The 13567-nt window shown below is 44.9% G+C and overlaps 1 protein-coding gene across 3 annotated transcripts in view; it reads right to left on the reverse strand.

The window, feature by feature from the left end:
- Positions 1-13567, reverse strand: part of USP45 (ubiquitin specific peptidase 45) — a 57647-nt gene that overhangs the window by 24006 nt on the left and 20074 nt on the right. For all 3 annotated transcript variants that reach the window (XM_056856299.1, XM_056856300.1, XM_056856302.1), the window contains exon 8: positions 7697-7784. In XM_056856299.1, the coding sequence (XP_056712277.1) occupies positions 7697-7784 (88 nt within the window). The remainder of the gene's footprint in view (positions 1-7696; positions 7785-13567) is intronic.

The following is a 13567-nucleotide window of genomic DNA, read 5'->3' on the forward strand; positions in this document are numbered from 1 at the left end:
TTCGAACCAGGAGTCTCTCAGATCCTAGTCTGACACTCCAACCACTACATCACAGTGGCTCTCCCCTGGCTTAGACTGGAGTAGCTCTGCATAGGACTGCACTATTAGATGGCCATTTTACTTACAAAACCTAAGATGTAATTTATGAAAGATAAGAATGGTTGTCCTGACACTGCACATTGCCATTTCGATTTTAAAATTATAGTATTACCACCACCACCCCTGCTGTTTTCGGCTGGTCTTAATGGCAAGCTTTTTTAAAATAAGAATAAAAACTATGTGAAGGAAGCCAACAGTAGTTTGTGAACATAACTGAAGTTTTAGAGTTCTTGACATTTATCATATCACATTATTATAACATTATTTTCAGTAATTAAACTACACCACTGTAAAGTGCCAGTGCTAGAATCTATTATTCTATGATTCTATGAAATAAGTGGCAGAAAAGCCCATGTGTAGCAGGAGATTTACCGCTACTATCAATACAAGTCTGCATTGTTTTACTGCAAGATTTTATCATGGAAATGATGTATATACAAGTGAATTCCACGCACTGATCTCTATAAAGTTAGTTCTTGATCTCCTAACAAAATCTTTCAGTGTCACAGGGAAGATGCACTCATATTTATAGTGTAGAAACATTTACAAGAAGTCGTACTCTGCCCCTATGGTTTTATCTGGAAATGTCAACAGAGCAACAAGACTGAGCAGTAGTCTGTACTTCACAAGTATGTGGCCTGGCTAGTGAATTAACTCCCAATGCCTAAAGCCCCTCTTTATTCACCTTAAATCCAGCAACATAGTAAGAGGAGTAATCAATTGATCACTGAGCAAGTTGGATACCATAAATGGGTTTAAGGCCATAAACGGACTCCCTTTTTGTTGGGATTAGTGCACTGAACCATTTATTTAGGTCAAAGGAAGAGATGGTCTTTGAAGGGTCTGGGTGCGGCTAACAATGGCACAGACATTAATCAATTAGCAGCAGGGTTCGACTACTTCAAGCCCTGGTGTGAAGCATCTCCAGTGCACAATATTAGAAGGGGGACGACACAGCAGCCACTTTGACTGTCGCATCAACCATTTCCATTTTTAAAAAGGTTCACTTACACGCATTAATGTGACTTCGAATTGATGCAGTTATAATTAAATTCACCAAGGGTTAAAACAACTCCATTCCCGAACTTACAAGTGGACAATCAGAACAAGCAACAACTCAAAGGAGAGTTAGAGCACTCTTACAGAATGCAGATTTTGTAATTAAGCAGCACTACGCCCTCTTTGCCCTGACCTGGATGGCCCAGGCTAGCCTGATCTCGTCAGATCTCAGAAGCTAAGCAGGGTCAGCCCTGGTTAGTATTTGGATGGGAGACCACCAAGGAATACCAGGGTTGCTGTGCAGAGGAAGGCACTGGCAAACCACCAGTTAGTCTCTTGCCATGAAAACCCCAAAAAGGGGTCGCCATAAGTCAGCTGCAACTTGAAGGCACTTTACACTCACACACACACACACACACACACACACACACACTTTGGCCTTCAAAAAAACTTTAATTTATTATCATTATCACCATCATCATCTTTGGTTTATTATTTACATTTTAAAAGACCAGAGATCAAACATACTATCTCAGGATGGGGGGGTGTTATTTTATATTGTTACACAGAAAGCTTACTATATCAAGAGAGTCTGCGACAAAGGGGCTACTTTTAAACTTCGCAAAGCTGTGACCTTCACTCACAGCAAATATATTTAAAAGTCGCTTGAAAACGGCGAGGCCTCTAATCATATTTTAAAGGACTCTGGTGGCAGACACATCGCTGTAGGCCTCTTCCAATAATAATAATAAAAAAACCACATGGTGGTGACACTCCCAACAATAGCACGATTAACAGCTGTGGAGTTCCCATGACAATGTGGCTCCCGTTTGTTTCGGACCAGCACAACTGTCAGTCCTCACAAGATTGACCAGATCCACAGATCTGACATTCTCTGTTTGTCATACCGTTTATGGACCCGAAAAGAAAGAGACGCATGGGGGAGGGGGGGGGGACACAACAGCTTTTACTAGTAATGTCCCTTGCTGTGAAGCCTGAGGTGATAAATTCACAGTAATACACCATTACCACAAAACATGGATTTAATCATAGTCAAGGGTGGGATCAACCGTTGTTTCCCCATAGATGGAAATGGGACCATAGGAGGGGAGAGGGGGAAAAGACCACTCGATATATTCTCTTTTGCCACTTTATTAAGGGTGGAACACAGAATTATTGGCTTCAGATGAAACAACAAATATTAAAATAAACCTTCATCTGAGGGTAATTGCTTATGTTAATTTTAATGTATTAATTCATAAAATTCATTTGTTTTCTTATAAAACATTTTATAGTTTTCTTATTAAACTATCATTTTAATGTTATTCCCCCAAAAGGATTAATATACATTGCAATTAAAGTTACTTTATTTATAACCTGCCTTTTTCACTGAGACTCACTGAGACTCAAGACAGATTACAAAATATTTAAAAATGAAGACAGCATAAAACTGCAGATAAACAATGCTAATTGAACTAGGATTACTGAATTAGAAAACAGTGCAAACAAAAAACTGTCTAAAGCATGATATACTATAAAACAAAGCTTCTTAAACTGTGGGTTGCGACCCTATACGGGGTCGCGTAACTGAATGTGGGGGTTGTGAAAAATTTGGCAAAAGTATAAATTTCTTTATGATTTATTATCAGTAAATGTTTGATTGGTTTACCTATTTTATATACCTATATACTTGGGGTCGCATAAAAATTTCTTGGACGAAAAGGGGCTGCAAGTGGGAAAAGTTTAAGAAGCCCTGCTATAAAGAATGCATAAAGCAGATTACGAACATAGAAGACCATGCAGCAGAGGCACAATAATACATACATTAAAAATTAGAATAGACTACAATTCCATTCATTTATAAAGTGTCTCCTGAATTGTTCCATTATTCTAACCCCCTTCATAAAAAAGTCCTCCTGAGCATTTCTGTTTTGCACATTCTGTGGAATAATACAAGTACAGAAGCCTTCCTGACAAAGCGGAAGCCACAACCGAGAGGGCACACGTATGGGCAGTTGCCAATCTTACCCATTTACAGAGTGGCACTTTTAGAAGGCTTTGCTCAGATGAGTGAAGCTGTGGTAGTAGAGCACAGCAAATGAGGCAGTCCTGCAGGAATGTGAAGCCAAGGCCATTAAGGGCTTTGTAGGTGACACCCACTACCTTGAACTGAACCTGCTAACTGATTGGTAACTAATGGAACGGCTGCAGAATAGGTGTGATATACATGCTCCATCTAGCTCCTGATAGTAACTGAGTTGTGGTGTTCTGCCACCAACTGGAGCTCCTGAGCTGACTTTAAGCAGACCCATATCAGTATCATCTCAGTGGCAGTATAATGTAAAACACAGCAGGCATCATTCCTTTAAAAGAACTAACATCCACATTAATAAGAAAACATTCTAGGTAGTACAAATGGGGACCCACAGGACTCGCAGGGAGGGACAGGATCCCAGTGACCGCAGAGCCCCACTGCTGCACTATTCATTCACTCTCCCCCCTCTCTCCTACTCTGCCTGCCCACTATGCCAGCTCAAGCACTCGCCCCAGGAAAAGTCACAGGGTGGGGAATCTTGCTTGCCTGCCTGCTGTCTGCTGCTGCTCAACTCCCCCCCCCCCGCTCCATCTGCCTCTCCACAAACTTGAGCACGGACAATTTCCTCCTCCCTTTTTTTTTGCATTTTCTTTTTTTTTTAAGTTTTGTTTTTAAGTTTTCATATAATTCTGCAAACCTGGAGGGTCCCCATAAATTTCCCAAAATACCTCCTTTCTCTCTTCATGGCCCCAAGCTGTAGATTTAAGTACCAACAGATGGGACCACGCTGAGAATTAGATGTATTGATAGCTTTGTATCAGAGTCTAAGCATCTGTACTTTATGTATTTACTGATGGCCAAGACCCTTTGATGCAAGCAAAGCATATTGCATATGCGATATCTGAACAGGACTGTACATGTCCTGTTTCATTTGCATAGTTAATAGCTCAACAACTCTCAGAAGACAACCTAAGGAGGGAGCAGGGAACTTTCACACTGATTGATTTAAACATAGTATTTGCATTACTGATAATATGCCAGGGTGAGATAGAATCCCTCTGCACACAGAATGTGCACTGAAATTGACACACACACGGTAATACTGGTAGCAGTGCTCTGGCCCTGGCCACTATGATTTCTGCTTGCAAGCACAGAACTTACATATATAATATACATGCATTGGCTCCTTTCCTGTATTGGGAAACATTTGAAAAAGGAGAGTTCCCAATCACGTACACTTCTTATAAGCACAGATTCCACGCTCATGAGCAGGTGATTGCATTTAGGTAGGGGCACGGTGCCAATGAACTAGTGCGGGCTTTCTGCGGACGTTGATTTCAATGCATGTAATGGGATATGCAGAGAGCTATCATCCCTCTGCACTCCGGCATAGTTCTACAAGCCTTTAGTATTTGCATTCCACAATGACATTCAAGACTTTGTGACACTGACATTCCACAAAGTGTACAGAGAAAATAAGTGAACAGCCCAGCGAATAATCCAGCATTGTTGACGCTGAGCAAGTTCCTGCATAGAAAATCACTGAGAATTAAATCAGAAGAAGTCACCCAAGCGGAAGAATATTTTCTACTTTTACATGAACCCTCTGCTGTGAAGGATTCTCCCACGGAGAAAATCCTCTTCACCACGGACAATCCCCTCATCACCTCCATCTCCTCATTGAAACATGAACAGCAAGTTGCTTCTGCTAACTCAGGCCCCTACTGAAGCAGGGGGGCACAGCCAGAAGATGCTTTACAGCAGTGGTTCCCAAAGTGAGCAGTACCACCCCCTAGGGGGGGATTACCTAGGTGGGTGCTAAGAGGCAAGGAGCCAGCAGGAGGGTGCTAGAGGTGGGCCCCTTCAACTGTGTTGTTCACTAATTTACAACAGATCAAGCTATGGCACCATGCTGGCAAATTTGGTGAAAACTATCAGAATTTTTCCCAGACTTTGAAGAGCTGGTACCACTGGATCAAGCACATCAGTTTTGTTGAATAAATTTCAACTGAAAAGTTTTAATTTGATTTTGAATAGATGTGCAATTAATTGTTACTGTTTTGAAATTTTACTGTTATTATCTTCTTTTGTGCATCATGCAAACCCCTATTTGAATAACACTTTTTACAGAATAGGGTAGGGGCGCTGGGGTTGAGTTTGTGGAAACAAGGGGGTGGTGGCCTGAAAAGTTTGGGAACCATTGCTTTAGAGGGCACCTACTCACACTGTACCCATGACCTAATCAATCACAAGCAATGTGGGAAAGCAGACAGCTGAAACTTCCTTACCCATTGGGAAGAAAGATTAGGACCTGTCCTTTTGCTACTGTTGATCTCAACTTGTCATTTGATATAGCATAGTGTTTATGTGAACAGAGACACAAACTCCCTGGTGCAAACTGCTGTGCAGCCACAACCACATTACTGAACACATTAGACAAAGACAGAACACATTAGACAAAGACATTTCACCTTTTCAGCACTTCATCTGTACTATGGGGATAGCAATACTGGCCAACCATGCAGGGGTTATTGTAAGGAATATTATGGGCACAATTGTAACAGTTCACTAAGTAGGGCATCTATTATCGTGCTTAGCTCCAAAATGGACTCATACTCCCACTACTCAGGAGGTTTGATTTGGGGCAGATTTATACATTGAGGGATGGAGCCAAATATGCCCTTTGGTGAGCAGAAAGCAGTTCCACTTGTGCAAGGAGAAGTCCACAATTTCTGCACATTCCCCACTCAAAATGCCCTGGGACAGGATTGGATATTCCTCCCCGTGTATTCTAAGTGGGAAATCTGGGTTTATGGCAGTCTTTCAGAGAGTCATTACAGTGGTCCTATCATGTACCTTCAATAACCAATTGCAATGTATACGCTTGCAATGTATAAACTAAGAACAGCAGTTTAAGCATGCAAAAAGATCGGGATCTCTGGGTTGTTGTTCTGGGAGGAAGGAGGGAGGGGTTTTTCACTAGGTGAGAGCTGGGTTGTGTCAGTGTGTGTTTGTTTCTACTCAGGTCCAAGTGAGAGGTGGATCTGGATTGTGTATAGTGAGTATCAGCTGTGAGTGTGTCTTCACTTTGCAGTTTATTGGTTCCTTTGCCTGCTGGTGGGAAATGTGCTTGGAGGGACAGAATGGGGTGACAGATGGTGCCACGATTCATAGTGGGAGGAGCAGTGGGAGATGTGGTGGTGGGAGAAGAGCAGGCCAGGTAAAGGGCAACAGACATTTTCATACCACTGCCCTTTCTGGCTTTTCTTCCAGCCTAAGTGATGTTGGGTAACCATATCAACAACCTGCCATGCTATAAAATCCTGCTGCTTAATGCCAGGTCAATTACAGGAGAAACAGCAGCTATCCAGGATTAATCTTGAATGAAAGGGCTGACCTGGCATGTATCACTGAGACCAGGTTGGGAGAGGGTGGAGGTGTTAACCTCTCCCAAATGTGTCTCCTGGGGTATTCAATGTTATATCAGCATAGGTCTAACACAGGAGAGGTGGTATCGCAGTACTCTATAAGGACTCTATCCCACTAGCACAGTGCCCCACCCAGGACATTTCTGGGTTTGAGGTTGTGTACCTAATGTTGAGACTAAGTGACAGGATTGGGATTCTTTTAGCGTACCACCCACATCACTGCCTAACAGTCTCCCTGCCTGAGCTGACAGAGGTGGTCTCAAGGGTGGTGTTGTGGACCCCTAGGCTGGCTGCCTTGGGAGACTTCAACATTCATACCAAAGCTGTCTTGTCAGGAGCAGCTCAGGATTTCATGGCCTCCATAGCAACCAAGGCCCTGGCTCAGGTAATAACTGATCCTAGACATTGTGCAGGTCACACTTGATCTGAAATCTTGTTCTGGGGAGAATGAATGCTATATGAGTGTACAGTTCCTTTTTCATGGACAGATCACTATTTGCCCAGTTTTATACTTACGGGGATACCAACACTCTGCAGTGGTGGGGGATTAAAATGATCCACTCCAAAGCCAGATGGATCCAAGTGGTTTTATGATGGTTCTCGGGGATTTTCCTCTTGATGTGTTTGGTATTCCTGTTGTTGACCTCTGGAATGAGGCAATGACCCGGGCGGTTGACACAATTGCTCCCAGGGGCCTTCTCTCAAGTATTGGAGCCCAGACAGCTCAGTGGACACTGTGACTGTTTTGCTCAAAACTTTGCAGATAAAATCTCTCGCATCTGTTCCAACTTGGACTCTACATTAGCAAGTGACAGGGTCGGATGATACCAGGGTGCTGACCTGTCCAGTGGTGTGGGGTGCTTTTTAGTTTATTTAGTCTGAGGGTGTGGACAGGATCCTTGGACGTTTGAGGCCTAACACCTGTTGGTATGACCCTGGCCCTTCCTGGCTACTTAAATCTGCTGGTGGGGCTGGCTGGCTGGGTTGAAAGATGCTTAATGCCTCCTTGAGAGAGAGGGTGTGGTTGCCCCAGCCTTGAAACAGGTTACGGTGCATCCGCTTCAAACCTTGGACCCCAAAAATTAACTCTAAGAGGCTGCTGAAACAGCACATAACTGATATACAAACACCTCACCTTTGTTTCCTCTATTCTCACTGCATCCAGCAAATAATGAAGAACTTCTTGGCTGTCCTGTTGCTGAAATCCTTTAAATCGAGGCGCCCTACAGTGTCGGAGGAAAAAATGGTAAATCTCTGGAACAATAGTTTTCTGATCTAATAATCAAAATACAAATGTATGTATAATTGCTAAGAGATTCTGTCAAAACACCGGCAAAAAGAGGAATCACATCATGAAATAAGGATATGCAGGTGAAAGGGTGTGTCAATGCAGATAAGGCTGGTTTAGTTTTCAAAAAGGCTGCAATCTGAAATACAGCTGAGAGATGTAAAAAACGTAATCCTCAGGAGTGGTGGGCACCAGGGACAGGAAGCAGGCTTAAGCCCCATCACAATGGTGTCCTTGAGTACCACTGTATTTTCTCCCACATAAGGGTCTGGTTACCACTCTCTCCTATGGCACCAAATAGAGCAAAGTGCTTCTGGTCAATGGTGCAGGGGGACCATTGTTCATAAGATCATCTGTTCATAAGATCACTTTCAAGGTTTGAGATCCCTCTCTCTCCTCAGTAGGGTTGCCAGGTCCTACCTCTCCTCCGGCGGGAGACTTTTAAGGCACATCTCGGAATCGGGCGGCAATGCGTGGACACGCCGACGTGCATCACTTCCTGTTTACAACCGGAAGTCTCGCCTCTCGAGGGGCCTTATGCCACTCAAACTAAGAGTAAACCGGAAGTGACCTGAAGTGGCGTGTACGCGCGTGCACGTTTGCCCGCCGACCGTCAGCTGGTTGGCGGGCAAAGGGGCAAATTGCCGGGGCTTTGCCCGCCACCACCAGGCACCTGGCAACCCTACTCCTCAGTGATCTGATAAAGCACTGTTGTAGCTGCACCTGCTGCAATATTGGTGGTGAATCCAAAAGCAGCCGTAATACCGGGGTTCTCTATGCTCTCTACACCTTATCTGTATGCTGAAGTACACTGGCCTGTGGTGACTCCCGACCCAATTTCTAGCCCCGGAGCAGTAGTGACATCTAGTATTTTCCTCCTGATGCCAGAGGGAAGGGATACTATTCCTGGAAACTGTACTGGGAGGGGAACAGTATTTCCTACTGACCCTTAGGATGGGAGGTGAAGAATAACCCTTGGGACTCAGTAGTGGATGAAAGCAACACTAGACTACATACTGAGATGGAGTGGCTGTTTTTCTTCTCTACCATGACAGGATGTTAAGGAACAAGGCTGGCAATCTGGGCTAAGAAGCCCTTTTGCTAGTTACCTGGGCTTCCTGTATCATTAGAAGAATGGGAGGCAACAAGACTGAGGTCAACCACTTCTAGTGCCCTTGCTGACAATGTGAGAAGAAAGCTCATGCTGTTTTCTAACAGCAAGGACAGGCGGTTAGTGCAGCACCACTGGCAATAGAAGGGCCCACATGGTGGCCATTAAAACGTGCTTGTTTTGGCTCTTCCTGTCAGTCACAGCTAGGCAGGAAAGAGGCATTTTTTCCTGATCTGTTGGGGGTGAGGAGAGAGGTGTGACGGGAGTACTTAATCAACCATGTCCCATCTGCACTCTTCAGTGAACTGTAGCAGAAATTGGTCTAAGGCAGGGATGCCAAACATACAGCCCGTGGGCCGGATCTGTCCCCTTGAGGGATCTTATCTGGCCTGTGATCTGGACTCCCCCCCAGTCCCGATCTGGGCTGGCGAGCCTGCTGTGTGTTTGCCAGCCAAGGCAGCCACCACTGCCACCCCACTCGATCTGGACCGGCAAGAAATGGCCCGGCCTGACCAAGTGACATTTATGTCATATCCGGCCCTCGTAACAAATTAGTTCGACACCCCTGGTCTAAAGTGAAGATTTTTCATCCTCCGGTTTAATCTTAGAATCTGCCTCCTCCATGCTAACTGCCCTCTTTCTTTTGAGGAAAACCAATATATTAGGAACATATACATCACAAACCCAAATGAGATTAACGCTATGCAAGGGTAAAAAGACATTCTAAAATGTTTATAAAATTTTAACAATAGGTATGCCTCCCCATCCCTTAAACGCAATAGCTCCAAAGTGCAAAAGTATGATAGGTCAACCACCACACCAGCTAGCACGTCACAGTGGGAGATGCAGCAACTAAGCAGAGCCTTTAAACAGCCATGCAGAGACAGAGTGCTACATGTGCAAATCCATCTAGGAGACACTCCTTCAGATTCATAGCTGGCAGCGGTTACTACCCAGAGAGAAATTGGCACACCCCCATCAGTAAGGGAAAAGGAGTCACGTAGAAAACTGAGAAGGCTGAGGACTTCTGGAAGTCCCGGAACAAGAGGGTATGGGCTTGGAAGTCCACTTCCTTTACAAATGCATCAAGATTAAAAAACAACAACAACAATGGCAGCACACTGCATCTCTGTGTTTTATGCAAGACCACCCCCTGTAAAATGCACCCTGTATTGAATAAAATACCCACACATACACACCCTCCCCATCAACCCTCTCTCTCTCATTTTCAGACATGCCTAAATTCCAGGCTAAATGCTGGGTGCCAGTTATATTAGGAAAGTTTCTCAAATACAGATGATGGGCACTACATGATACTAATGCAATAAATAAACCATCTTTTATCTAATAGTCAAATGTGGCCTCATCTGAGGATACTTAAATCAGCAGGGGCCACACTGCCATAAAGCAGACACTTCTGCAAACTTGGGAGATACCTCAGGTTTGCAAAAAACTCAGAAAACATTAAAAATGCATTAAAGGTAAAGGTCTCCTGTGCAAGCACCGGGTCATTCCTGACCCATGGGGTGACGTCACATCCCAACGTTTCCAAGGCAGACTTTGTTTGCGGCGTGGTTTGCCAGTGCCTTCCCCAGTCATCTTCCCTTTACCCCCAGCAAGCTGGGTACTCATTTCACCGACCTCGGAAGGGTGGAAGGCTGAGTCAACCTTGAGCCGGCTACCTGAAATCGACTTCTGTCGGGATCGAACTCAGGTCGTGAGCAGAGCTTTTGACTGCAGTACTGCAGCTTAACACTCTGCGCCACGGGGCTCCTTAAAAATACATTAGGGTAGTTTAACCCCCCCCCGAAAAAAGAAGTGTGTTGCCTCTGCATGTGCAGACAAAGCACCTACCTCCTTTGTTACTGGCAGAAACTGGGAGCAGTGGTAACAATGGTGGGGGACCAGGCCCAGCAGCGGAGGTCAGGAGCCACTGTGAGCCCAGGGGTGGCTACTGCAGGGAAACCAGGGAGTCAGGCCAGAGCCAGTGATAGAGGCCATAAGGTGTGCCAGACCTGGCCATGGCAATGGTGGGGGAGGGAGCGGGAAGCCACACCTGGCCCAGATACAGAGGCCAGGAGCCGTGGTGGGCCCACAGGTGGAGACAATAGGAGAGCCAGGGAGCTAAACCAGGCACAGTGGCAGAGGCCAGGAACTGCGGCGGGCCTGGGGGAGGCAGTGGATGATCCTCAGACCCATGCTGGGCACAGACGCTGGGAGCCATGGCAGGCCCAGGTATAATGATTGGAGGGAGGGGGGAGGCTGGAATCCCGCACGAGTATCTTGGGTCATCACTTGTATATCCCAACAGCCAACTGAGCCAAATCTGAGGATACTTAAACCTAGAAAATGGACAGCGAACAGACAAGACAGACCTTTTCTACAAACCTGAAAAATGCCCTAGGTTTGCATAAAACTCTGAAATCTGAACAAAGGGGGGGTTAACCCCCACTCAAGATGATAAAAGAAGCACCTGATGCCCACCATGGTCATTGCTAGGCAACCACAGCATTCCAAGCTTGGTTTCTATCAGTAAACAGCAGGAGGAGGGGGCAGGGCTCTTCCCGGGGATGTTTTGGCCTTTGAGCGAGGCCTGGCAGTAACCACCGGGAGACCTGGCACCACCTAGATCTGGCTGCTTACTAATATTCAACATAGTAATGCAATGTTGCTATATTGCTATATTAAGCATAGGTAATTCACCAAGCACATGTGGTAAGTATATAGTCCATACAAAAACAAATACAAACAAACGTAGCAGTCCAATATTGTTGAAACCCTCGGTTGTTTCACAGGTGTTTAAAGGTAGAGTAGACAAAACAGTTCTTGTAGGTGTCTCACTTAATTGGCATATGAGTGTGGAGTAGTGGTTAGAGTTTCAGCCCAGGACCCTAAATCCCCATTCTGCTGTGGCAATTCACTGGGCGACCTTGGGCCAGTTACGCATCCTCAGCTTAATGTACCTCACGGGCAGGGGTGGATCGGCCATTGAGAAGCAGTGCCCAGCCAGTCCAAGGCAAAATGGGGGAGGCAGCACCTGGCTCAGCCCACCCAAGCCCTGTGTGAAACAAGGGAAGCAGTAGCCAGCCCGCCTGAGTGTGGGACGTCATATGGGCCCATCAAAGCCCCATGCAAGGCAAGGAAGCACCCAGCCAATTGGTTAAGCAGGCTGCCTCTTCCTTCCTTACTCTCTCCCTCCTCCCTTTGGGAGGGTGACTCTTCCTCTCTCCCTCCGTCCTTTGGGGGATGGGGCCAGGTCAAGCCGCGGGCGGGGGAGGCTGAAACATATTCAGTTTTGCCACTTGTAAAAGAGACAGTATCTTACAGTGGAAAATACCACGTTTTTCCAACCTGCCCTTAAAACCTGGAGTTACTACCCTATCTGAAGCTGAAAATGGAAGTTGCTTGTAAATACCAGCAAATGTCAAAGTCATAACTTCTCTGCACTGAGAAGACGAGTGGGGCATAGACACAACCGTTGTCAACCCTGCTCAGTACATGGAACTAAGTATAATTGACAGAACAGAGCTTAGGGAGAAAGTTAACAAAACCTACACAGTAAGGGAAAGAACTATTTCCTGCTTTGCTCAGTTCCATCCTTAAGAAAATCAGAAGAAAGGAGTCCAGTTTTCATGGGTAGCCTAAGGATGTTCTGACTGGTCAGTACAACAGAGGAGTTTTCAGTGTATGTCAGAAACTTGTCCTGCATTCAGTAATTTCATTTGTCATTTGTCCAGACAAGGCCTTTTCAGTCAAGACTAATGGCATTCATATTTACAGAAAACATTGTATGTAAGAAGAAAATATGAAGGACCTGAGAGAGGAAAAGAAAGAGGGAGAAGTATGGGTCAGTGAGTTCTAGAAACAAATTGTGTTCCATGCTATGGTCTCCCACATTGCCCGAAGTTCTCTGAAAGCCATACCTCCACCAGCCCACCACTGTTCACCAATAACTGTATTGCTTTCAGGGACTATTTTGACCAGTGGTTCATAACCTTTAGTCCACTGTTACCAATCATCATCATCGAATGCCACACTTTCCAAATTTGCTTATATAAATATTTATATTCTGCCTTCCCCACTGACTGAAGCAGCAGTTAACAGACAGTTTTTAAAAAGACAAGAAAACTTAGCCACACAACTTGCCTGCACAGTAATACTCTCCTTGTGAAATTAACTGCAAAATACCCACCTAGAGAATGGCATTAATTTCTTACGGAAGTTGGACAGCATGGGGTGCTGTCCACAGGTGGACATCAGAGGGGGGACAATTTAAATATATATGTGCTCACATGGGACAGTCCTTCCATTTTCTGTACTCGCTCAGAATTCTCAAGGGAAATTACTTTTGTGAAACCACCAGACCAAAAGCTTAAGCTTTGCGACCTAGTCTTCTAGTTTAGTTTTCTTCATGATACATAAACTTTCCAAATGGCACAATTGTAATATGAAGTTTGCTGTCATATGAACAACCCTACTGGAATTTACTGAGGTTGTATACACCCATGAGATGATTGTATCATCTCAGTTCCTACTGGTTTTAATCTGTCTATTTGACAACAAGCTAAATGGCTTTCTGTATTGGTATATCTAATTCTCAACATTGC

The sequence above is a fragment of the Euleptes europaea genome, chromosome 10, assembly GCF_029931775.1.
Source record: "Euleptes europaea isolate rEulEur1 chromosome 10, rEulEur1.hap1, whole genome shotgun sequence".
NCBI classification, from domain to species: Eukaryota; Metazoa; Chordata; class Lepidosauria; order Squamata; family Sphaerodactylidae; genus Euleptes; species Euleptes europaea.